Source organism: Oryza glaberrima, chromosome 7 (genome assembly GCF_000147395.1).
Source record: "Oryza glaberrima chromosome 7, OglaRS2, whole genome shotgun sequence".
Taxonomy (NCBI): domain Eukaryota; kingdom Viridiplantae; phylum Streptophyta; class Magnoliopsida; order Poales; family Poaceae; genus Oryza; species Oryza glaberrima.
The window spans coordinates 12,861,436-12,887,898 of NC_068332.1; the positions used below are offsets into that span (position 1 = coordinate 12,861,436).

At 42.8% G+C, this 26,463-nt stretch overlaps 2 protein-coding genes and 1 long non-coding RNA gene across 6 annotated transcripts; 2 read left to right on the forward strand and 1 right to left on the reverse strand.

Annotated features, from left to right (window-relative positions):
* Positions 1-4,029: 4,029 nt before the first annotated feature.
* Positions 4,030-8,132, forward strand: LOC127779661 (pentatricopeptide repeat-containing protein At3g46790, chloroplastic-like). Of its 2 annotated transcripts, XM_052306515.1 has the most exons (4): positions 4,030-5,602; positions 6,847-6,949; positions 7,715-7,808; positions 8,023-8,132. In XM_052306515.1, exon 1 carries the CDS (start codon positions 4,051-4,053, stop codon positions 5,596-5,598), a length of 1,548 nt encoding a protein of 515 aa, XP_052162475.1. In that variant the 5' UTR covers positions 4,030-4,050; the 3' UTR covers positions 5,599-5,602; positions 6,847-6,949; positions 7,715-7,808; positions 8,023-8,132. The 2 variants fall into 2 exon arrangements, with proteins under 2 accessions (XP_052162475.1, XP_052162474.1); XM_052306514.1 differs by lacking the exon at positions 8,023-8,132 and having other exon boundaries at positions 7,715-7,999.
* Positions 8,133-8,312: 180 nt separating this feature from the next.
* On the forward strand, positions 8,313-15,444 carry LOC127779662 (uncharacterized). 3 transcript variants are annotated; one of them, XR_008018715.1, is made up of 7 exons: positions 8,313-9,643; positions 10,936-11,003; positions 11,554-11,657; positions 11,820-12,490; positions 12,612-13,054; positions 13,313-13,510; positions 15,105-15,444. It is a non-coding gene; the product is annotated as an uncharacterized LOC127779662 (long non-coding RNA). The 3 variants fall into 3 exon arrangements; XR_008018714.1 differs by having other exon boundaries at positions 11,797-12,490; positions 12,612-13,510; XR_008018713.1 differs by having other exon boundaries at positions 12,612-13,510.
* A 590-nt stretch (positions 15,445-16,034) lies between these two features.
* On the reverse strand, positions 16,035-18,450 carry LOC127778744 (probable indole-3-pyruvate monooxygenase YUCCA5). Its single transcript, XM_052305364.1, has 3 exons — positions 17,685-18,450; positions 17,146-17,520; positions 16,035-16,739 (listed from the first exon to the last, which is right to left on the reverse strand). The coding sequence occupies exons 1-3, from the start codon at positions 18,318-18,320 to the stop codon at positions 16,554-16,556; spliced, it is 1,197 nt and encodes a 398-aa protein (XP_052161324.1). The 5' UTR covers positions 18,321-18,450; the 3' UTR covers positions 16,035-16,553.
* Between the last annotated feature and the right edge of the window lie 8,013 nt (positions 18,451-26,463).

Genomic DNA, 26,463 nt, shown 5'->3' on the forward strand with positions numbered 1-26,463 from the left:
AATATCAAGTCGAAAATTTTAAAAATAGTTTCAAATTTTGAGTTGAAAGTTAGAAAGCTTTAAATTTCACGTGAAAGTTTATAGATTTCTTTTCACTCTATTAGTTAAAAAAAACCGAAGAAAGAAAAGTATTACTACCTTAAAAAGAAAAAAGTAATCGGATAATTATTGTCATTATCTAAAAGTCTAAAACTAGTTATGCTTGTTACTCTTTTTTCGCTTCTATCCAGTCATTATCTTGGTGGTTGCGGCAAGCAAGTGACAAGCAATCAGCGACGACCGGGTGGAGCGAGATGGCGGTAGAGCAAGCGGGAACATCAGCCGCGAATCGAGTAGCAGCAGTTGCATCAATGGAGCAGCAAGCAGCAGCGGTGGTGGTGGTCAGCGGGAAGGCGACGGATCCAGTACGTGGTGGGCTTAAGCAAATCAGGCGGGGGAGAGGCTGTGACAAGTTCGTCGCGGCGGTGGTGGGTCTAGCAGCAGCGCCAACAGGTCCATTAGCGGAGGCGAGTCTGTTTGCGGCTTGGCGTACGTGGAGCGGCATGAGGAGGCCCGGCGCCTGCGAAGACTCGAAAGATGGCGATGAGCTCCATCCCCATCCTTCTCGAAGACGATGGTGACGGCGGCGCGAACAAGACTTGGAGACCTGCCGCCGTCCTCCTCGAGCTGCCGTGCACGGCCCGGTCTCGTTAATTAAGCTTCCGCCCTTCCTAACCCGACGTGGGCCTGGTCGAGCTCTCAACAAGCCATCAGCTTCGTCGAGCTAGAGAAGGATTAAGTACGTGGATTCCACTTCTCAACCTCTAAATGTTATAGGTATTTTGGTCGTGACTATACAAACAGTGGTAGCTGGTTAAACAGCTACCCCTTCATTTATAAAAGACACTATCCATCTATACTTTAAATACAATTTTCTCTTAAATTACTTATCCGACTTACGATCCGATTACACCGTTGTGTTCGTAGCAATTAAATCTTTATAACAAGATCTCACATGATTATATTTTTATGAAAAATAATAAATTACTTTTATAATATATCTAAATTACTTCTTAGACATATAAAAGTAATTCAATAAAACCTAAAAGTAATTTACATATATTATAGAAGTAACTTATAACAAAACAAAAGTAACTTTAATTAATATATTTTTTCATTGGACGTGACTACACAGCTAGTGGTAGCTAGTTTGTACTCCATCTAATATCTTCTTTTAACTTGAACCATGCAAACGTTACTTTCAATTAACATTCAAGTTACTTTTAAAAATTGTTAAACTTATGTGTGTTGATCTATGCTGATTAAATTTAATTTCTAGTCATATTTTTATCCCTACAACGAATTTACTTCTAATATCGTGACAAAGTTACTTACATTTTGTTTTAAATTACTTTTATAATATATGTAAATTACTTTCAGACTTTATTGAATTTACTTTTATATGTCTAAGAAGTAATTTAGTGAAATCTAAAAGTAACTTATATATATATGATAAAAGTAACTTATGTATATAATAAAAGTAATTTACAAACATAAATATATTTTTATCGTAATATAATCATGTAAGATCTTGTCGTGAAGATTTAATTGTAACGAACACAATGGTGTAATCAGATTGTAGATCGGATAAGTACTTTGAGATAAAACTTTGTTTGAAGAAAAAAATGACATGGGGGGAAACTGTAGCCTTCCTCTCTGTGACTCTCTCTGAAGCAGGAACCGCGTGTGCGTGTGGTTGGAGATCGGACGGCTTTGCCAACGTCGCGCGATAGCACTAAAATGAGAGGGATCTCGAATTAGATTTTACGTAAAAAATATGGTATGAAAAAAATCCGGTCTAACTGTGTCCGATATAGTGGCATGATTCAAATTTTATAAAATACCAATGGCATATAACCGATATCGTGAATAGTAGCGGTATTTTTTTAATTTGCCGAAGTTGTAATGGAATGGATCCAATTAAAAAAAGGGTAAGTCCATTTTACACCCTCCAACTCTTCGTTTTGTCTAAAATACACCCAAAACTCTAAAACCGAATATTTCACACCCTCCAACTTTCAATACCGTTCACTTTACACCCTCGAGTGGTTTTTCAGCTGGTTTTCGCCTACGTGGCATTGATGTGGAAGTCCAGTCAGCAAATAAAAATAAAAATTAGGACCTTATGTCAGTCCATAACCACGGCGGAGCCACCTCTTCTTCTTCCCTCATCTCCTCTTCACTTTCTCTCTCTATCCTTCTTCGTCCCAGAGCAGGAGAGAAGCGGCGGTGGCATTCTTGAGCTCATGGAGCAGGAGATCGGTGGCGGTGGAGCAGGGGACTTGTTGCGGCGACAAAGCTCAAGCACATCCCTAGCCTTCCCTTCTGTGCGAACCGCCGGCGAGCCCAAGCTCAAGGTCCGCCTCTCCTGCCACCTTCAGGAGCTCTATCTTCTCCACGAAATCGAGCTTGCCGTTGGAGCTAGAGCTGCTTGGGGATGTAGAGTTTGGCGGAGGTGACGGGGCTTGGGGACACGTGTGGCTCCGGCGAGATCCGCCTCTTTTGCGCGGGGCAGCAAGCTCCACCGCCATCGCTGCTCTCCTTGCCGGCGACTGCGCGGAAAGGCTTCCGCCGACGACTGCCTCCGCAACCCTGGCAGCGCCGCAGCCCTCGCAGCCGCTCCACACAGCCGCCGTCGCCGTAGCTACCGCCCTCGCAGCAGCTCCATGCCGCCGTCAATGGTCACGAGGAAGAGAAGCACAACAGGGCGAGGAGAGAGAGAGAGAGAGAATATGGACTTGGCCCATATTATTTTGTGGGCTGACTTGGATCCGACGTGTCAAAAACCACGCTAAAAACAGCCAGGGGGGAGGGGGGGGGTTAAGTGCGGAAAAGCTAATACACGCGCGTGCACCGGCGGCACGCGTTTCGGGCCCAAAAGGCCAAGTGCCGCTGCGCTGGCGCGCGCGTCTCCTCCACTTTTTCCCCCTTTTTTTAAACCCTTTTTAAACCTTTTTTCCTTTTCTTTTCACTTTTTTCTGATTTTTTTATCTCTAGCATGTTTTGAGTTTGAAAGTTTTTAATTTTTGAGTTGAAAATTTTCAAATCTGAACTTGAAAGTTTTTAAATCTCGACTTGAAAGTTTTGAAATCTTGAGTTGAAAGTTTTCAAATCTTGATTTGAAATTTTTCGAATCTCGACTTGAAAGTTTTCGAATCTCGATTCTTGAGTTGAAAGTTTTCGAATCTGAGTTGAAAGTTTTCAAATCTCAAGTTGAAAGTTTTTAAAATTTGACTTTAAAATTTAAAACTTAAATCGAAAGTTTTCAAATCTAACTTAAAAAATTGTCAATCTGTTAGTAAAAAAATCTCCAGAATATTTCCTAATTACTATCATTAGTGTTAAGTATATTAATAACTAATATAGTTACTTAAGACTAAAGCGGGGAGGAGTGCTCGCTGCTTGTGCACACGCGCCAGCTAGCAGCTCCCGGTTAAGTGTCCGTATTGAAAGTTCGAGGGTGTATTATACCCGGTTTTGTAGTTCGGGGGTATATTTTGAACCAGCATAAGAGTTCAAGGGTGTAAAATGGACTTTTCTCAAAAAAATCACAACCATAGAAGCCCATGGCCTGCTCCGTGTGCGTTGCGTGTCTCCGGCCCACGTAAACATCCTTTTTCTCCCTCACCGGCCCACCGGCCCAACTGTTATCATATTTCTAAGGAATAAGTTCACTGGAGGTCGCTCAACTTAACCACAACATCAGAAATGTGTACTCCTAAACTCAAACTGTTCAAAGAAGGTCCCATGGAAGTATTTTTTGCTGATTAGGATGCCACGTAATTTTTTTAATTTCTTTTGCTGATTAGGATATCACGTGAGTAAAACCGGGCAAAAATACTGCCATATGACCTCCTTTAAACAGTTTGGGTGAGTTTAGAGGTAGGTTTGTGGTTAAAGGATGCTGTTAAGTTGAGGGACCTCCGGTAAACTTATTCCTTTTTCTAATTTGCCTTGTGGGAAGTCCAGCCGGGCACCGGCGGGGCGCCGCCTCGATCCCGAAACCGAAGCATGCGGCCTCTCCCGCCGGCCGTGGCGGCGCGCCTCGCCGCCGTCCGCGCCGACCCAGCCGCCGTCCCGCTCCCGTTCTTCAACTCCCTCCTCTCCGCGCTCGCCTCCTCCCACGCCCACCTCCCGCTCCACCTCTTCCGCCGCCTCCTCCTCCCGCGCCGCCGCCCCGACGCCTTCACGCTCTCCTCCCTCGCCGCCTCTCTCCTCCCGCCGGCCCACTCTCCCTCCGCCTCCGTCACCGCCGCCGCCGCCGCCGCCGCCTGGTGCCTCCACGCCTTCTCCCTCCGCCTCGGCCTCCTCCGCGCCGACCCCGTCCTCGCCAACTCCTTCCTCCTCCTCTACCTCCGCGCCGCGTCGCCAGGCCTCGCGCGCAGGCTGTTCGACGAAATGCCCGCGCGCACCGCCTCCACCTACAACACCCTCATCTCGCACTCGCCCCCGGGTGTCGACGTCTGGCCCGTCGTGCGGCACATGGTCGAGGACGGGTGCGTGCCGGACCGGTTCACGGTCTCGTCGATCCTGCCAGCGTGCGAGTCCGAACGCCGGGGCAGGGAGCTTCATTGCTTCGCTCTGAAGAGTGGGATGTGCGGGGCAGGCGATTTCCATGTTGGGAGCAGCCTCGTGTCAATGTACTTCAGGGTTGGCCAACCAGGACATGCACGCCGGGTTTTCGATGGGATGGAGCAGAGGAATGTGGTTTCTTGGACCGCAATGGTTGGAGGGTTCACAGAGAGCGGGATGTTTGAGGATGCCGTGGATGCTTTCCGGGCAATGTGGGTGATCGGTGCTGTTCTGCCAAACAGGATTGCGCTGATTAGTGTGCTCTCAGCTGTGGAGGCCCTCACAGATTTGGCTGCTGGGAAACAGGTGCATGGCTTTGCGGTCAGGATGGGATTGTCTGGGGAAGTATCCCTGAACAATGCTTTGATTGTTATGTACGTCAAATGCGGGGTCTTGTGGTATGCACGGCAGATCTTTGATGATGGTAGATGGTGCAAAGATGTGATCTCGTGGTGTTCGATGATTCAGGGGTATGGCCTTCATGGGAAGGGTGCAGAAGCAGTTGCCCTGTTTGATCAGATGCATATTTCTGGGGTTAAGCCAGACAGCATAACTGGCTTGGGTGCGCTTTCAGCTTGTTCTAGGGCAGGGTTGGTATTTAAGGGCCTTGAGATATACAACTCTCTGGTGAAGGATTATGGAGTTCATCCAACTGAGGAGATGTCTGCTTGCATAGTTGATTTACTTGGTCGATCGGGGATGATTAATCAGGCCTTGGACTTTATAAAGTCAATGAGTATAGAGCCAGGCCCTAGTGTCTGGGGAGCACTTCTGGATGCCTCCATTGTTCACAATAACAAAGAAATTCAAGATTTGTCCTGCAGATACCTTCTTAGACTGGAAGAAGGGAACCCATCTAATCTTGTCTCAGTATCTAATCTGCATGCCTTTGAGGGAAGCTGGAATATTGTCGAACATGTGAGGGCTAAGATTAAACAAGGGGCATTGAAGAAGATCCCTGGTTTTAGTTGGATAAATCCTACATAATGAGGTAATAATGATTGCAATGAATTATTAATGGTCCTCTCAGCATATCCCTGAACCCTAGCAGCATTGTTTAGCTGGTTGTGCTATGGAACCTGTTATATTGGACATGAACAGACACTACAGTTATTGGAATAGGCTGCTTTGATATATAAATACAGCTACAGTGCTTCTTTAGTTTTGTATACTCATTGTCTTATACCCTCTAGTATTGGAGTCTGCTTTCTAAAGCGACAAATTGCGTTCCTTAATGATGAAATTGTCCAAAATTTCCATTCTTCTGATGTCCTCATGCACAAGTAACCCATAATTCCATCTTTTTGCTAGGAAAAAGTCTACTATACAACTAACGTAGTATGGTCTGTCTACTAAATCCCTTGAACTACAAAATTGGGTCTTTAACACCCTAATGTATGGGAACTGATTCAAATAATCCTGGGGTGGTTTTCCCAGTATGGTAGTTGATGTGCAATGACTCGAGCAAATGGCGCTGACATGGTTGCTCATTGCCACTGGGCTGCTTCAATTCGGTTACTGAGTGCAGCTGCACTCTGGCCACCAGGAAAAGGTATTAACTGAGGAAGAAGATGGGAGTGAACACTGAAACATGGGAACTAATCATCGCCATGTCATAGCCACGTTAGTTGCCGCCTCCAAACCCGCTGCTGGGGATTATTTGAATCATTTTTTCATCACTTAGAGGAACAACACTGGGTTTCGTACTTCAGAGGGTAGGTGGAAGGGGTTAGACTAATTACTTTCTGTTATTTATGTATTTGGAGTTTTGTCTGTATATTAGAAGCAGTTGTAGACCTATTTATATAAAAGGTAATTGCAGGGAAACCTAGAAACGGGGTTGTGGAAAACACAACATTGGAAGTACAGTCTTCTTTGGCTGTTCCTGTTGAGATTTGAGCCCTGCTTTGGGCTTATTGGTAACATGTTAAATTGTTAACCAAATATGTTTGACAATATCTTTTATTGTTATTTTTATATATAACAGTGCATAACTGCATGCTGTGTAAATAGTGTCATCATACAAAAGTAATCCATCTGTTTCATTTTACTTGTCATTTATGACGCGATGACACAGTCTCCAATACAAATCCTTGACCATTACTATTTGTATTTGGATGTCCATAAAACTGTTAGAAGTATAATGACTGTTAGATGTCCATAAAACTGGCCACAAATCTGCTAATGTCACATTTTATGACTGAAGTTTCACCCCCTTTTTTTTTCATGAATCAGGGGCTTCATTTTCATTCATCATATGAAGGAGCATAATCCTTAGCAACGCAGTTACAGAGGAAACCAAGCACCAGCTCCCACAGGCAGGCCTGCCTACATCCAGGTACTAGCTTAGCACGTGTACTTCTCATAGCTCTGATGTCATGCAGAGAACATCACGGAGCACCAAACTTCAGAAACAAGAGCGTTGGCCAAGTGAGAGTACTAGCGAGCCTGTGTCTCACTTTAAAACTTTTCAAGATCTACTCTAATGATCATTTGAAGTGCCAATCTTTTCTACTTCATTGTAACTCCCATATGCATATTGATCTTGACATAGGTGACGTCTAAAGGTGTCCATTATTGGTTCAGCAACATAACTTACCAGATTCCTTAGTTTCTTTTGCTTCTTCTAGATCAAAACCTACATCCTTGCCCACACCGGTTGCAATGTATTCTTTGGGCCTCCCCACAGAAACTTAGAATTCAAGAATTCTTAGTTACATCTACTCAAGAAATCAAGATAGACCACATTCTGACAAAGGGTTGTTACCACTTGATCTCCTCCACCATTTTGATTAAGCCTCTGATCTTATGCTTCTCTACACTCATAATAGCTCTCCTCGTACCCTGGCCCATAAGGATTGTGTATTTGTTCGCAATCTTCACCCCTGCATTTCAAGCACTTGACTTTGGTTTTGAATGGTTTTCCACTTTTGCCGTCACATCCTTCACTTCTCAGCATTGCTGGTCCACCAGTGTGTTACTGATCGTGATTTTCTTGCATGTACAAACTGACAACATGAAACAACTCATAGAATATATTGGTATTGCTTGCACCATTGATTTAATGAGCACCTCCTGACCCGCATACTCATTTTCTTTTCAGTCCAGCCGCTCACAAGTTTCTGAACTCATGAAGGAATGTGTTCCAACAGCAAAAGGGACACCTAGTGAGCATTAATACCAACAAGAACAACTCGGTAAAGGAACTGTGGTCTTGAGTATTTTGGACTAATACTTGACAAATGTTCATCACACAATAAGAATAAATACAGTGAGTTGGGCCTTCTGTCTGGTTGTCTGAGAAGGGTTGAAGTAATTTGAAAGCTGTCTAAAAATTCACCCAAACAGAGAACTTCGGACAAGCGGCTCTATAGTAGTCTAACTCTAACCTCTCTCACCAATGAATGGCAGCAACAGCCTCAGCCCAGTTCCTCATTGTGCGAGGCTCCCCTGGCTGCACTGCCCGACTGGTCTTTCTCCAGGCTGCTCTAGATCTGGACTGGCGCACAGTGAGGCACAGGATGATCGATTGTGGCTCCAGATCAGGTGGCCCAACCATGGGAGGCCAGCTAGCACATCGGTGGCTTGTGGTAGACCTGCCAGCGAGTTAGCTTCCACAATGGCTGTGGTGGGGAACCAGCACATGGGCTTCAAGGTGAAGGAAAAGATCGAAGACAGGGTTGAAAGTGAAAAGATTGGTTAAAGGAGGTGCAGACTGCAATTCACACTAATACTTTTTACATATATTATTGGGTATTGTTAGTAGCAATTCTTTTGGAGTTTAACTCCACCCATTTAAAAATAATATCTACTTGAGAATATGTTGGAGGGGGAGCGGGTACTTGTTTTAGACTAGAATACTAGTACTCCTTGCAATGCATGCATGGTAGGAATTTATGTCAACCATATAAGTAAAGGGCATTATGCAACATACAAGGAAAAATGACATTTCACCTACCAGGCCAGTAGACTGCCAAGCTGGTTGTTGAAATTTATTTTGGTGCATATCAAGTATGCCTTATTGATGAAGACATTCTGATCAAGTTTAAATGTTGGATTCTGAGGATAAGATACTTGGCACTACAAAATAGATGCAATACCATTAGACCTTAGACTGTGGGCAATGCCAACAACCATTGGCCACTAGATTGTCTTCCACATGTTATAAAATATTTGAATTAATCCAATATGCTTGGAGTGCTTATGGGACTATAGACATAATTAGTTGGTACTGAATTAGATAACACCACCATGCTTAGTTGATATGGGGTTTGCTACACGAGATGTCCAGATCGTACATACAATGCAGTGCTGTGGGTTTGTGGTATGCAGATGTTGTTGGAAATATCATATTCTGTGCTTTGGTTTCTATTCACTCAGTTAATGAATATGCATTTTAATGCATTTTGTTTGAATGATAATAATCAGGGTTGATTATATCTTAGGGGATGCTTTCCAAGACCAAGATCAGTTGATGAGTATCAGTCCATTTCTGGGGCAAGTTCATTTTTTTTCTCAATTTTCTTTGAGTGTTTGTAGGGTTTTCAACTTCAAACAACATATGAAGCATGTATGACTCAAATGAACACTAGCACCAGATAATAAAACATATTCTAATGGGGAGCACTTTAGCTCTCTGACCTCATTGGGAGATCTGGTTCATGGTAGTATCTGTTCAATTACTGAGTGGTCACTAGCTACCCTCATATTGATTTATGCTTGCAACTTCTGTAACTTCCTTGTCATTATCAACCGCGAAATCTCCATCAATCTGGCAATCTTATCTTGTAGACACCTACAAACCGCGTGTTGAAGTGATGAAATGATAATGCATAGCGGTCCATGATTGAAAACCAATCGGGGTTCATTGAATAGAGAAACCCTGCTCTGTCATATGAGGAAGTTGCTTCGACGCTTACATGATCAGTGTACAGTGATCGTGGCTTTCAAGTTGTGACAGAATTGAGTGGTACAAAACAGATAAATCCCTGTGTACACATTAAGCTTGATTGCATAGGTGATGCAACAGCAGGTATGACATCCAGAGGCTTTCTCTATTTCTACTGCAAAACTTGTCCTGATTCTTGCATTTAAAACTTGTGGTCTATTGTTGTAACATTTTGCTGAGATGTACAGATCTTTGTTAGTTGTCATAATTCTGTGATTATTATTCTGGTCTATGGAATGCCATTTGGCTTGTTCATCAGTGCTGGTTAATTTGTATCTGTTATTAATCTGTGATTATTGTTCTGGTCTATGTTATGCGCTATAATCTGTATCTCTCAAGAAATTGTTCACAATTATGCTTTCTTAGTTATATTTAGAACATGGTCAAAATACGTTTTCTTGTTTTGGCTTGTTAGGTTGCTATCAGTAGTTGGTGAACAATAACAGCCTTTTCATCTTATCTTTTCACTGTTTGTGAATGTGCTTGGTATTTACTTGCGATCCATTTTCATATGGTTCTTGCAGTTGAGTGATGCTTATAGAAATAGTTACCATTGGAGGAGCATTTGTAGTGATCAATGTTGGTTGATAATGCTGGGACATGAATTGACAGTAAATCTCTGTTGTTTCTGTAAAGATTGCTGGATATATTTGTATAGTAATGCATTTGTTCAAGACTTTGTTCATATCCGGTTTCTTGATATGTCAATTTCATTATTTTCTGTTCAGTTGCCATCACCCATCTATCATTATACAAGATATGATGGGCAAATTATAACCAGCCATTCAGTATCATAACATTACGTAATCATTCCCCATACTGTATCCAGATGGAGGTCGGTACTAGACTAACACTTGCTCTGAACAATACTGTAATACATGTATTGAATTTGACCCATTATTTATTCGTATGTTTTGTCATGCTAACCTCTATGATGGGTGTTATGAAAGGTATTTAGAATGGTAGACGGGGCTTTTCTTGGCATTATAACCCTTGAGTAGAAAGCTTTATTTTAGCATCCAAACGAGATAAGATGGCCACTATTTTATTGGCATGAACTTGCAGTAGGTGTTGTGGTAATTTTGCATGCTCTTGTTGCTATGGTAAGAGGAAAGCATAAATGATGAAATCTGCATTTGTGTATGTTGCTGTGTTCTACTTGTGGCTTGAACCAAGCGTTGTGCTATGTTAATGTGTTCCTGATGATGAGAGCAAACAATGTATGTAGCATATTTCCATGACATCATGGAGTGACAATTTATATTTCCCCGTGTTTTTGCTACTTCAATTTTTAATCATTTGTTCCATTGTTTCATGTTTTAGTTCTTTCTGATTAAAATATTTGTTCTTACCAGCTTGTTTGGCTAACTTTTCAGTAATCTTTGATGCCCAGACAGATGTGAGAGTGGAAACAGGAAGTCAGATGGCCATGTGATATCAAGAGGTAAACTGTCAGACCTGCGTCATGATAATTGTCATATTTCATCTGCCTCTCCCGCATTGCTTGGAACTGATGTCAAAAGTGATTCTTTGCTTTGGTTAATGCCATGAGCAAGGTGCCATCTAGATCAATCAGTCCTTCCCTGATTGGGCCGTCACTGAATTCACTTTCTGAGGTGACAGAAAGTTTGGTCTTGTGGCCCTTTTCAGAATATCTTGACTTGTGAGTCAGGATTTTGCAAAGTTAGGGCCGTACAGTTCCATGTTGGTTAGGTCCTCGCCATCACACATGCACAAAGAAGAGCACAATCTCAATTTAAGCATGCTATTGACTGGAACAGCTTGAGGAACTGTAGCCTTTCATCTGAATTTTTTGGTACCATGTCTTAATTATTCTGGTTTAAACATGCTTTGTGTAGGCTGCTCGTGCTTGTCTTGTAGATAGCGGCATACTTATAGCTTGTTGAGTCATTTAATATGATTATAAAGCTCACCTACACCAAATATTATTGTTTTGAGAGGCTTGTCCACTTCTGAGTTGATTTCTGCTTCAGGAAAGCTGGATACATATACACAGTGCCCTTTCTTTGGACTGGCTTGCTCTACTCAAAGGAGGTAATTTCGCACAAAAGGCAACAGCAGAGATGGTTCACATCAGGTACATGCTTGCCTTTTACCACCAGTTCCTGGCATCTATCATTCTGTCTATCAAACGGCAATTCTTACAGGCATTGCTCATTACCCATATTGTAACCTCATTTTTATTCTCGATCGTCTTGTGGGTTGCCCTCACGAAGTAATTGTGATGTGGACCTGACAGAGCACTGATAACCAGCCAATCATGAAGTTGTACCTTGTGCTATTAAGCCCCGTCTGCCCATGAAGAACTCACGTGGATGGGATCCACCGCGCCACTGTTGGATCCAAAAGTACGCACTTGAGCAAGAAGTAAGTATCCTGGCGGCCGGGCCAGCTGGAGGACCGCCGGCGGCACCACAGCACCGAGGCCAGCCAGCCGGCGGCACAGTTGCTCCGGGCGCGGCGCGATTCCACTGCACGGCCAAGGCCGGGCAGCGCCACGCCTCGGGCGCCATGTCGGAGGGTGGGATCATGTGGCTGTCACATGGGCAAGGCTAGCAGAGCTGGCAAACGGCGAGGCCCCCGTCGGCACCTTTGGGCTCTCCTTCGGGACAGCGACGGTAGCTGCTGGGGCCGGGATCCCCATTTATTCCTTCTGGCGTGGCCCCGCGGGCTGGGCGGGGCGGGCGCGTCGCCCTCTTGGGACGTCGCTCTCGCGGCCAGTGAGATCGCTGGAATGGGACACAGAGGCTGGAAAAAACAGGATGGAGGGAAGGATGGAAGGATCATTTCATTTTCTGTCATCCTGTTCTGGTGCCCGTAGCACCCCCGCCATGATTGCGCGTTGTTGGATACTCGGATTGGCTGCCTGTCCGTACGTGATTGGCACCACCCTACTGCGCCTCCATCTAGGTGATCCCCCCTCCCTCACCCTCTTCAATCCCTCTGTTACAATCCTGTTTGTCATTGGTATATTCCCCTGTCCTTTATCAGCCATGGATGGTGGCAGTAACTCAGGTCTCATATTGCTCAGGAAGCTAATGTTGCGATGGTGGCTATGTATATCAAGACTCTCAATCAGTTCAACCCAAAACACGAAAATCTCACTAGAGTAAGCTATACCATCGCTGGACCTTAACCGAGTGGACTGTTCGTCGTCGTGTGGATGACAGTTAAGATGACACAGCATGCCGCGTGCGTGTGTGCATGCACCAGCTTTGGGATGATCAGTGAGAAGGAATGTTTGAAAGCTGAAGTTGGGGACTAATCCTGTTGGAGCACCTGGCATGTTGCATCATCATTTGACAGTTACGGCCCTGCTGAATGAGGTTGATGCTTTCACCGATTTGGACCACATGGGAGAGCGAGCGAGCGTGTCTCCCGAAGCTTACACCGTGAAATTCTCCGATACAGCTCAGACCAGACCTGCTGATCCCCCTCCTACACCATAATGTCAAGACATACTCACATACATACGTACGTCCCACTTTGGCTGCATACATTCATACTACGTGGGCACCTGTCGTGTATAAGTATAAGCAGGCAATTAGAATGCTGCTGATCATTCATCATCTAATGAAGCTGGGCACTATAAGGCTGATATTGTAGGGCACCCGTCATCCCTGTCACGTGTACGGACACGTGCACGTGGCACGTTGATTTTTGGGGTTCAAAGTACGATACAATGGGCATACTATAGCTTGTCCTAACAGTCGATGGGGGAACCTTGTGCAGTTGCTGACAGCGGACGGGGGCTGGCTGATGATAATCGTGTGCTGCAGTGTGCAAGTCGACAGAGGCTTCTGACGTATCCAGTTGCCGAATTGAAAAGGCCACGTACATCGATACAGATACAGCTAAGGCATTATCGATGCTCTGCAAAATCAAATATATTCATTCCCCTTCCAGTGGCCACGCTCTTATACACCTCTGGTACGCTTGCTACCCAGAAATCTCTTGTGTACTTCCCTATGAGCACTGTCAATGGTAGGTGATCTGAATTCTTTTAGCAGCAGTTACTTATAGTTATATAGGGCATACAATGTTTTATGCCTCCGTCTCAAAAGAGTTTAAAGAGTTTATTTTTACCTATCTTACATATACCAATATAAACCCAAAAAGGCTACAAGGGTCTCTCTTTGGGGATAACCTCGCTCCGTTCTTATCTACCCTCGAATCTGATCTTGGGTAGGCGCTTGGGCAAGTCCCTATTTTCTAAACAGCCCTTACTTTCTCACACTCCAACGTGTTTGTCTCCTATTTTCTTAAACTCCAATATATTTATCCTCACTTCTTAAACTACATTACGTTGATTGCATTAAAGATGGAGTTTTTGTGAGGCAAATGAAAAAGGAAAATTAAAATCTTCATGGGGTGGAGTAGTTGGGGTCCATACTATGAACAAAATTTTAAAATACTATATTCACGCGCTATGCCATAGTGTCTTTTCCATCCTCCAAAGTTTTTAACACCTTAAATGGTGACTAGATTGGTATGCACTTCACCATCTGATCTTAGGAAGGCAGACTGGTGGGCCCTGCACCTATTTTTTTTTTGGTATAGTTTATTCCTTTATGAGAAGGAAGAAACTATAATTTCGAGTCAATGGGCTGCTGGCATGGAGTAGTCAAAACTGCAATCCAGGAATCCTCCATAATGATTAAGATGTGCCTTGTGCAGAAATAAAGGCAGGTGTAAGGACTACTTGTACAATCTAAACAGCACATCATAATGAAGGATTTGCACCAATGTTATTGTCACTGTTTTTTTTTCTTCAGATTTATGTTAAGGTTTCATCTACTCGCCCCGTCCCAAAATATAAGGAGTTTTGGTTGGATGGGACATGCTGCCTATCTAGATTCGTAGTCCAACTAAAACTTCTTATATATTTTGGGATGGAGGGAGTATGTTTTTTTAGCAACACCTTTGGAATTACGAGGTAAATTTCAATTCATGTGCAACAAATTAACATTATAGGCTTCTACAAATAGCTCATTAGTCACTTGTATGTATGACAAAATTCCTCACATGTACAAAACTTTCCATTCGATTATATTCTAAGGCTGTGTTCTTTAGTTTACTTTTCCAACTTCACCTCTCTTGTTTTTCTAGCACGCGCTTCCCAAACTGCTAAACTGCTAAACGGTACAATTTTTACAAAAAATTTCTATAGAAAAGTTACTTTAATAATCATATTAATCCATTTTTCTATTTTTTAGCTAATACTCCTTCTGTCCCAAAAAAAAACTAATTTAGGACTGAATGTGACGCATTCTATTACAACGAATATGGACAGAGGTATGTCTAAATTTGTAGTACTAGGATGTGTCACATCCAGTACTAGGTTGATTTCGTATGGGACGGAGGGATTACTTAATTAATCATGCACTAAACCATCGTTTCGTTTTGTGTGCAATGGTTGAAGAGTTCCCAACTCAAGCTGGCAATGACCTTAGAGGAAATACCCAATCACATATATGAACTGAAGATTAATTCTTTATTAACAATATGTCAAAACTCTAAACAGGACAAGTTTGAGAAGCCGGCGAGGAAGAAGAAATATTGGAGGGCAATTGTTCTTTTGTGCTGGCCACAACGACCAGCTGCTAGTGAAAACTCAACTGTCTGCAGGGGATAAGAAGATGAAGCTCTGGACACATACAAGATAAAAAATGAAACTTAATGGTCTGCAGGGGATCAAACATATCATAGGAGCATGGAAGGAATGAGTGAAAACTCGGATGTAAGGTATTATCTCTTTAAACACAGGGAAGGTTTCAAAGTTTTAATGAATAGCTTTATCTGATATTTGTATATAACTTGATTGATTTTTTTTCCTTTAAAGTTGCATCCCACTAGGTAGAGTATATGTCTGGTATTGTGATCAAAATGTTATATAATGCCAAAAGTAAAAAAAAATGTTTATATTTCTTTCAGCAATCAACTTTGTATGTCTTGCATTTATTGAGGACGCAGATAATGATGGTAATTGATTAACATTTGGAGTTATGCAAAAAGTTCTGGAGTTATGCAATAGGATAAAGATAGAATTGTCTACTGGATAATCAGTCCATTGGATCATCCTACAGATGCTCTGTAAGAGCTGTATTCATATTAAATACCAACAGTTTAATACTTCTCTTAATCAAGTGGTTCACGAAAGCAATGAGATCATGAAAGCTGCTGCTGCGAGAGGGGGGGGGGGGGGGGGGGGTTCTCGGTGGAATGTTGTATCGATTGGGGAATGTTTTTCGTGACAAGACTTGAGACATAACCAAATGAGACTGCTGACATGACTAACCAGAAATCTTCATTATTCGGTACAGCTATTATTACGGGATATCAAGTTGTCAATTATAAATAAGTGAAGCATAGTGTAGTTCTCCTTTTGGCAGAGTAAGGAAGCATCTTCCAAGTAGCATAGACAGACAACTTTACTAAAGGCTATTTATTATTTTTTTTAAAAAAAACTTAAGAAATATTATAAATCGAAATTGCGTCTCATCATCATCACCTCCATATTACGTAAACATTAATCAAGTACATATGAATGTCAACTCTAGATTCCCTACCAACCATTAGATGTACACAAGCTCCACTACATAACATTCTGTACATAAAGGCCCATGGGTACAACAAAATTTGGGCTCTACTTGATGCATCTTAATCTGGCCTCCTCATCAATGTTAAACCTAGCATCCATAGCACCCCTTTTTTTCCCCTTTGTTGTGGCATCCATCTCCTGAACTCTGAAGCTTCATCTACTCTGAAGCTTCATCTCACCCCTGTTTATAGTTTTTTTTTTTGGACCCTGACTTGGTTTCTGAATATTTTGGTGTCTGTCTCTGAACAGAGTTTGTAGCATGCAGTTCTTAGCCAGTTGAGTGCCATGTTGCGCCTCAAGATATTTGATTAATTGCAATTTGTTTGCAGTTAGCAAGCTGATCATGGTTAATTCCTTAGCAAGTTAAATCAATCATCTTGTGGTGGCGGTTTGGTGGTTCCATGCCATGGCAATGTCCTGTGCAACCTTGACAGCATCTGAGGAGACACCAGAGAGGCCTCTCCTTGTGAAGCCAACAGAGTAGAGCCCTGACTCCCCCTTCCAACCATCTGGGAATGGCACCCTTGGGTACCCCTCTTGTGTGAAGAAGTCACTTCCCTAATCATGACAAGCAATTAAGAAATTAATCAGTGAAATGATTTTCGTGATTAAAATAAAGTACAACAACATGGAGCACACTTTTTAGTACCTAACATCTTTCTAACTGCCAAATTAACATTAGAAAGCCCTAACTTTGTTAGGCATCATTATCCATCTTTTTTTAGAAGCCTTTTCCGGCAGAATACACCTTGCTTTGTCCTCTCATAAATTAAGTCCTTGGAGAATAAATTAAGCTTTGAGTTGGAACTTAGGTGGTGTTCTTTCCGTAATTGTTTTCACTTTTAAAACTCAGTTCCGATTAAATATTGTTACGTTAAAGTTTCAAAAGCTGCCCACTATCGTAACTGCAATTAATAATACTAGTAAGTAGTAAGTTTAAGTAATAATTAATTAACGAATTTACCTTGAGCCACTGGGGGACGTTGCTTTGGTATCCGGTGGCCAGTATGACGGCGTCGGCCGGGACGCGGCGGCCGTCGACGAGCTCGGCGCCGCCGCGGAGGAGCCTCCTGATCCCGGGCACGACCTCGATGTCGCCGGAGCGGATCCTGGCGAGCGCGCCGATGTCGAGCACGGGCGTCCTCCCTCTGGTGTTCTTGAGCTCGAGGGGCCCCCTGGATGGCCTGGTGATGCCGATCTTGGCGAGGTCGCCGAGGAAGAGCCATGCCAGGACGACCAGGATCCTGTCCACCACCCACAGCGGCAGGAACCGGAGGAGGAAGACGGCCACCGAGAACGTCGCCACGCCCAGCATCTCCCGCGGCAGGACGTGCACCTTCTTGCCATCACATAGCAACAGGTCAGACATGGCGCTCAATTCGATCATATCAAATATATATATATATATATATATATATATATATATATATATATATATATGTGTGTGTGTGTGTGTGTGTGTGTGTGTGTGTAGTTTTGCATGCATGGACATTGGATGCTCACCGAGTCCCGGACGACCATGGCGGGGAGGGCATTGTGGTGGCAGAGGTCGAGGCAGACCTCCATGCCGGAGTTGCCGCAGCCGACGACGAGGACGCGCTTGCCGCGGTACGCGGCGCCGGACTTGTACTCGGCGACGTGGGACACGGGGCCCTCGAAGTCGTCCGCGCCGTCGATCTCCGGCACGACGCGCTCCGCGTTCTCCCCCGTGGCCACCACCAGCCACCGCCCGATGTACTCCGTGACGTCGCCCGCCGCATCGACGCTGACGTCCTCGGCGCGCACGCGCCAGAGCCCCGCGGCGTCGTCGTAGCGCGCGGAGGTGACGGACTGGTTGAAGCGCGGCTCGACGCCGGCGCGCGCGGCGTAGGCCTGGAGGTAGTCGACGAACTGGCGGCGGTCGGGGTACTCCGGGTAGCCGTCCGGGAAGGGCATCCCGGGGAGCTCGCAGAAGTGCTTGGGGAGGTGGAGGCGGAGGCGGTCGTAGGTGCGGCGCTGCCACAGCGACGCGATGCAGTCGGCGCGCTCCAGGAGCACCGACGGCACGCCGCGCTCGCGCAGGCACGCCGCCACCGACAGCCCCGCCGGCCCCGCCCCGACCACGATCGGCCCGTTCACCCACACCACCCTCGCCGCCATAGCCGCCCGCGCCTGACCGGCCGGAGTGAGACTGTGAGAGTGAGCGAGGGACAGCGAGAGCGAGGAAGTAAGTAAGTAGTGTGAGATATGAGAGTAGCTAGGCAAGGCAAGGATGAGGAGGAGGGGGAAGGTGGTGAAGGGAGTGAAGGGCGGGAGGGGGGTATAAATAGGGGAGGGAGAGGGTGGTTGAAAACTTGGAAATGAGCACGCTCTCTCAGCGCGTGTGTAGCTGTGCCTGTGCACTCGATCGATATATCGTTTGTTTAGGTGTGTGGAGGTATACTTTCTTTTTCACTCTATGTCTTGGACCGTTGGACATCGGCACCGTCTTTCGACCCTACCTTTTTTTTTATAAAAAAGAACTAATTAAATAGTCGTAGAAATAGTATTAAAAATATAAAATTATTTTTTGACAAATGTATTAGTGTCTTGATATTTTCTACTCCCTCTGTCCCAAAATATACGCAGCCACATATAGTCCAAAGTTTGAACTACACGGTTGTGCTTATTTTGGATAATTTGAACTATATGGCACGCTTATTTTGTAACAGAAGAGATTGTGTGGATTTTAGAGGTATAAGTGCTTCCTACATTTCAAAATAAACCACCTTTTATGCACGAATCCTAAAATAAACCAACACACGCATCTGAATATAGTTTGAGAGTACTAATTTCAGTTCTGGCATTGGCTCTACCGTACTACTTCTTTTGTCCTATAAAGATTTCATTTCTAGCATTCAAATTTTCTCACAAAAACTTCATTTACATATTTTACAGCCAATAATGCTAAAACATAGGCATTAATTTGGAGCCTAGGAAATACAACAAAGAGTATTAATGATTGGCACCATTGTCTCACTACTGATTTATTTGAGAATTGTTAGAAATGATTTTTTTTGGATGGATAATGGAGTGTCTTTTTCTTAAGTTAATAGAAGTGGAATTGTGGGCGCCAATTTGGGATAAAAAAATATTTTTGATATTTTGGTGTTGAATGGATCTTGACTTCATTTTTTGAGAAATTACAAGTCAGATTGTTGGTATGTTTTTTCACATACTATATAAAATATTGTAGCCAAATAAAATTGGTGTTATGTTTAAAACTTATTCCTTTTTGTAGGAAGGAGCCAGCTCTTGGTCGGTGGTAAAGTCAGAGGTGATGAGTTGTTTCTCAAGGTCATTGCATTGACCATTATTTAGATTATTTGCAGGAAATTTCAGATCCATTTGATTTTTCAAATTTTATTGAAGTTCATTCAGTAAAAATACTTTTGGAAAAAAAAAACTCTCGGTGAGATCGATCATCTGATAAATTGAATCTCGCAAAGATCCATACCTAGCTTGACTTCTACACTATACTTCATCAACCAGCTGAGTTTAAACCCTAGTCCTTCCATTTATCCAGACTTGTGTTTGCGTTAATAGAGATTTCTTTCAATTTAACAGATTTACCACATATCATCCATTCTTGGTTTTATGGAGGCACACTACCTTAGCATATGTGTACATGGCAGCATGATTGTACATGTCTTCTTTATAATATAGTTTGAAGCAAAGTTGTCACAGTTTGCAAATCTTTCTAAGGGTCATCACACAAACCGGCAGGCCTAGCACAACAATCACAACAATCTTAAGGTTTCACACTTGACAAGTTGACAACACATCAAGGTCCATGCATGGTGTGTCTGTTAGACCACACGACCAATTAATTATAATTAATACCTGATCTGCATCCAAAACCTCTCAAACCAAAACCAAGTGCTGTAGCTCGATCTACATGTATATGTATGTATGTGGCATGAATGGAGTGTACATGTAGACTACTACTACTACAACGGCATGGTTGCATGCATGGGCAGTGTACAGTGCAGTAGTATACTCTACTGCTACCTGTGAGAGAAAGAGTTCTCTGACTTTCGGCCGGCTAAGCTAAGCTATGGCTAAGGCGAAATTGGGAGGAAAGTCAGTATAGTCCCAGCTCCCAATTTGTTAACTCATATTCCTCACCTTTCGGAGGGCACGCGGTGCCGGTGCTTGCAGCAAAAAAACAATATAAATGCATAGTATTATGCACATACATAGCTAGCATGATGGCCCATCAGCTGCAAGAGTTAAATTTGTTTACATACATCAGTGGAGTGGAGCACTGCATGCCTTCTCGTACTTTACAATTTTAGTGTACTACTGGCATGCCGATCAACGGCCGGCCGGTTACTTGTGTGTCCGCGTCGGTGATTAATTAACTGGGGCCCTACCCTGTGTTTGCGTTTTCTAGCTATAGAGCTATCTCGGTTTATAAATATATTCAATAATTCTCAACATACTTATAACAGCATGATCTTTAAGATATATCTTTAGGTATAATTAATTTTATTAAATTACTCGCTCTGTTTTATATTCCCTCCATCTATTTTTCGTAGTTATATTTTCAAATCTGAAAAAATTATTTTTGATAGGCATATTTCAATCCAACAACCTATCATCTTAATGACTTTCTCGGATTTAATATGTGACTCTCCATTCTTCCACACAAAATTGGCTACATGGGTATCGAGAAATGTAAATATTAATGAACCGCTTGTTTATGAGGAATGGCTAGTAGTATGTTTAAATAGATGATAAGTAGAATTACTTATCCTTGGTCTGTGTGCCAAGATGAAATATGACTATCAAAAATAGATGGGGGGAGTATTATAAATTGTTTCGACTTTTTTCTATTCAAATATTTTTAAGTAATTATAAACAAACATATTATTAAAATATATTCAATATTATAATAAAATAAATTTGGTGTTGTAGATGTTACCAAATTTTTTTATAAACTTGACCAAACTAAAAATGTTTGACAAAAAAATTAAAGCGGCTTACAATACAAAACGGAAGGAGTGCTTTTTAAGATTAATCCAAATATCATGTTATAGTGTCTCTAAAATAAATATTGAGAAAATTATTGATAGGCAAAGTTTTAATTGTTTGATCTCAATAAAAAGTGTCTCTAAAATAAATATTGAGAAAATTATTGATAGGCAAAGTTTTAATTGTTTGATCTCAATAAAAAGTCAAAAAATTATGGAAGCTATAGTATTTTTTTTCAGAGACAGCTAGAATCCTAGAGGGAGATAGTTCATCTTGGAACAATTTGATTAAATATCAGAATCATAACATATTTTAACTGTGCATATATATTTAAAATATCGACATGGTTTAACTGTCCAATTTTTCTATTTATATGTTGTAAAATATATATAATATGTGCCTAGGGTATCATGAAATAGAAAGTGTACATATAGAGACTCTTAATGCCATTTATACATGACAAATATATGTGCTTTTATATGAGTTTAATTTCTAGTACTCACAATATATAGGCTTCACGTTTTTTTTTTCATTATTGTTGGGTCTTTCGCTCTTGGAGAGAGTTTGCTTTGTTTGCTCATTATTTGTTTGTTGGCCTAGCTATCTTATTTGTAGCTAAAATTTAAATTTTTGGTGTTAATTTTTTTAACAATGACTTTTATACACCTAATAATACAGATGTAATAGTTCTACCCGTAAAACATATTTATTTGCTTTGTTTATGGATTATCAGTCATATCTCAATAAATTACGCACCATCGTACGTACGGTTCGTCCCACTCCATCCCAAAACCATATCCATTCCCTGTACCGCAAACAAATAATTAACCATCTCGTCCCTTATCCAAGAGAACAACCATGCAGTCCTTTCTCATCCCACTAACTAAACTATACATGGTTTTATTGGATTTTGTTAAATTTATGGTTCCATGTATATGCGGGCTTAAAGAGGATCTAGAAGCATCAAGCTATACCCAAAATTGTGGGATGTCTGCCAATTAAAGGAATTGCAGTGGCAAATGCCTCGTTAGCAGCTTCGGCAGCATATATATTGTTTAGGCGGCATATCACATTATATTATCACCGTGAAACATAATTAAATCCTGAATTTTTCATCCATATTGGGGATTGTGTGGTGATCCCTACTGGACCTTGATCTAATGGAAACTAAAAAGCCGTGACTTAATTTTATCTTAAAATAAGGTGTCTTAATTTATCTCAAAAAAGTATAAACCAGTCTCCTTATTCCGACAAACGGCATATTTGAGCGTCGTTTTCACTCTTGGATACGTGGTCAAGACGTCTATCTTCCTCCCTGGTGGACCCACAAGATCAAAACATTGTCTTGGTTTCCTTTGGACCTAGATGGATGGCGGACGGTGTCACCCTTCGTCGTGTTTCTTCCTGCAAACGTCATCTTGGGGAGGAGGGGGGGGGGGTTCACATTATCACCAAATCCATTCTCAAACAATCTGTGGGAAGCTCTTCGATGATGGCAAGTCGGTGGGCTTGTGCAAGAGAGAGGGATCTTTCTGCTCTCTCTCTATCTGCATCCTTCTGCTTCGGCAACATCTAGGAGGCTAATGTTCAGTTGCTTGGAGTCGGCGTTGCTCACTTGTTTTGTAGCTCTTTATAGGATCTAGCAATGGCTGGTTTCTGCTATCCCTTCCTCAGTGGTGTTGGTATATGTGGGCGACATAGGTGCATGTGGTGGTACTTTTGTTTTTTTTATCTTTCAAAGTTATAGTCTAATAGCCTTTTTTTTAATTAACTAAAACCTCAGAGAGGACAGGGAATGCCTGTTTTCATTTAAGAAGGAGAGACTTGGTCCAGTTTTTCAGGAAAAACCGGGCCCAAAAACCTCACATAAGCACAGTTTAAAAGGGCAAACCGAGCAAAACCCACACGAAGAACAAACCAAAAACTTGCGACAGCACAACTGAAGGACATAGGTCATCGTTGCCGAGCTCATAAGAGCAGCTCCGACTTCCTAACAACACACCACAGACAAAGTAGCGCAGGGTCCTCAAGACGAAGCCTCCAACGAGCAAGGTAGCGTCGCAATGCCAAACAACATCCGTCCGAACACCGGAACAAGGTTTCACCCGAAGAAATGGGAAAGCAAGTTAGGTAACGATGCCTTCAAAAAGGAAAACGGCGCCCACAGACGCCGACATCGTTGGCTCTCACCCAAGATCGAGCAGGGCCTTCGCCCTAGCTCTCTCTCCCTGCCAACTACAACAACCCAAGCTGCCATAGCGCTGACATGACGAAAGCGGAAGAGGGTTATCATTGCCGAGCTTGCCACCTCTGACAAGCAGCTCCGACTCCCCCAACACGACTCCCCCCAACACACTAACGCAAAGCCCCGCTGGGAAGCCACTTGCACAACAACCCCAACGAAACTACCAAGAAGGCAAAGGGGGTTACGTTGCCAAGCTTGCCACCCCCAGGCAAGCAGCTCCGACTCCACCCCAAACACCAACAAAAGGTTATGTCGCGGGGTCTCGTGCAGCACCTCTCTACCATACCAAGCATTTCGCTATCGCAAGAACAATCAAAGCACCGGCAGAGATGAAGGCTCCCAAACTCCACCAATCAAAAACTCTTCCAACCAAACTGGCTCTCTACCTTGCCATGAAACTCCCCACGTCTGGTGTTTGAGAGACCGGTCAACAGAAGGGGAGGAGCTCCAGGGAACGGGAGAAGCCCCAGCCGATCGTGGAGGATCACTTGCCGTCGACCAGGCCGACATCCACACTGTTGTTCCCCGTGTCCTGCGGCTTTCCAACAAGCAAACTGCATCACCGACGGCCTCTCCAAGCGGCAACACCACCGACCACCTTCCAGCACTCCAACCACCTCGCCAAGCCACTATGCCGGCCACCTTCCCCAGCTCCTCGCCGGCCAAAACAACCATTTTCTGCTCCACAGCCACCTACTCCAACTTGCCCCCACCACATCCGCCGGCCACCTACGACTTGCCGACGTCGTCCTCAACACCTCCGCCGGCCACCTACTCGCCGATGTCGCCCCCCTCACCTCCGCCGGCCCCCATCACCTCCACCGGCCACCAGCCACCTACTCGCCATCGCTCCCCTCACCTCTTTTGTGTTTTATTTAATGAAACTCCGCGTTGTCTGAATGCCAATTCTTTCAGAAAAATACGCTGTGGGTCACTCGAAAAAATGAACAGAGGACCAAAACGCACTCCACACACTTTCAGGTTTAATTAGGTAGTGGCCTTAAGTAGTTAGTGTCAAATGTAATTAGCCTTGGAATAAAGGGTAACAGGACATCATACGGAATGTTGAGGATCTTCTCAAGTCATGGGATGCTTGCCGGTTGGTAGGGTTTCGGCTTAACTCTAGAATTTTCATACTATGTCTCCTCGTTTCAGTCAGTTTTGTTGGCTGGGGTTTGGCCAAGTAACATTCCTATTTTTTTAAAGAAAAAGTTTATTGAAAAAGTAGTAACTAATTTAAATTCACAGTTCCCATCTTTCTACAAATGTGAGCCTTCTAGAAGCTGGTCTAAATGACACTTTTCCATAGAAGCTGCTCTAAACAGTCGTCCATAGTGCTTTTGCATTTAGCTTTCTTTTTTTTTTTCCATGATAGGGCATTTTGGACGTTTTCACTAGCTAGTCCTGTTGAACACTATGACTAGCTATCACTTATCTGTAATTTTTTAAGAGTAATTAACCAAGAATTAATAGTGACAGAGAGATGCGAGCTTTAGCCACTTAATTAGCTAGCTAGAGGAATCCCATAATTACTGGGCATATGCATTTAATTTGGCCTGTTAACTAGGAGTGATTTTTACTCTAGTTAAAAAAAGGCCAAAGGCAAGCTGCTGCTAGCTAGTGCTATATACTACTACTAGTAGCACACTAGTAGTTGCTTAATTAAGATTAAGTGAATAGTAAGTTTCAGCTTAATTAGCATACATATACTGCACAGACCTTTCGGAAAGAAAGCAGCACTAACAATATATTAGTGTTTACGGCGGGCGGCGCCGTCTCGATCGTTTCCTTTGGAGCCAAGAGATCGGCCAAATTTTAAAGCAAAAAAGCCTAAGCGTTTCAAAAATTAAAATTATATGAGGTGACTATAGAAAATTATCTGCTACACTTTGTAGAGGTAGGACCGGAGAGAGTACATCAAGATCACACTTTTCAGGGGTTTTTCAAATTTTAAATGATTAGTACTAACTTAATTTTTGTTTCCCGATCATTCAAATCCAAAAAATAGTTGAGTATAAACTGTTCCCACTTGCTGCATCTTAGACATATTCAAGTACACACGTCAAAACCATGAGTGGTCGTACGTAGCACTGTGTGCCAATGTCAGGAAAAATGTGGGGATATACTCATATACAGTACAGAAAAAACTAAAGTTTCCTGTACAAAATATGTTTTTGACGTCATGAAAAAGATATAGAATCTGGCAGTACTACCGAAACAAAGTCTGCACTATTTTAAATAGAAGCAAAAAAAAACATGTATGTATATAAATGTACTTGTATTATTCGAATTTATTCAATTATTGCTCCTGAAATCGAGTAGCATAGACAACAGGAGACGAGCAGGGGCTTGGCCTCCATAATAATTTAATGTGCAAGTTGATGCGATTTAGCTGGAATTTTTTGCTATTTTTGAAAAAAACTTATTTCGCAAATAGACTAAAAAAACTTATCCTGAAAATAGTCCTTTTTGGGCGTCGTCCAACGGGACGGCGCCACAGAGTCGCTGGCGCCGTCGTTCAACGGGACGACGCACTCCCCTGCCACCTCAGCGCCGACCTGCCACGGTTGCTGGAGGACGGCGCCAGAGAGGCAGCGACTCTGGCGCCCTAAAAAAGACCATTTTCGTGATAAGATTTTCAGCGGTCTATTCGCGAAATAAATTTTTCAAAAGGACCAAATTATGAAAAATCCAGTGCGATTTAGTGTAGGAACTTGAGAAATGAGCATGCTAGGACAACAACTTGCCAAGTGGGTACAACCTAATAAACAAAACTTAATAAATAAGCTTATGGGTACAACTACTTGAAAGGTGGGTGTGATTTTGATATAATAACTTGAGAAGTGGTGTAAAAACTTAATTATTTTGAGTATTTTTGGCTATATGTGCTCAGTTATTAATATACTTATGTAGATTTGCACAAGCATATTCTTTTTTGTCACTCTAGTAATTAAAAGTCAAATAAATTTTACTGTGTAGAAATTTTCTAGTTGGTATTTGAGTATGGTGAAAAAAATATCTAAATCGATGGTGTAAATTAGG

Bases quoted from the DNA above. Each gene is read 5' to 3' on its own strand.
- LOC127779661 (XM_052306515.1), top strand. From the start codon at position 4,051: ATGCGGCCTCTCCCGCCGGCCGTGGCGGCGCGCCTCGCCGCCGTCCGC.
- LOC127778744 (XM_052305364.1), bottom strand. From the start codon at position 18,320: ATGGCGGCGAGGGTGGTGTGGGTGAACGGGCCGATCGTGGTCGGGGCG. The intron at 17,521-17,684 runs GTGAGCATCCAA...TGTGATGGCAAG, and splicing joins CCATGGTCGTCCGGGACTCG to AAGGTGCACGTCCTGCCGCG. The intron at 16,740-17,145 runs GTAAATTCGTTA...TGTCATGATTAG, and splicing joins ACGTCCCCCAGTGGCTCAAG to GGAAGTGACTTCTTCACACA.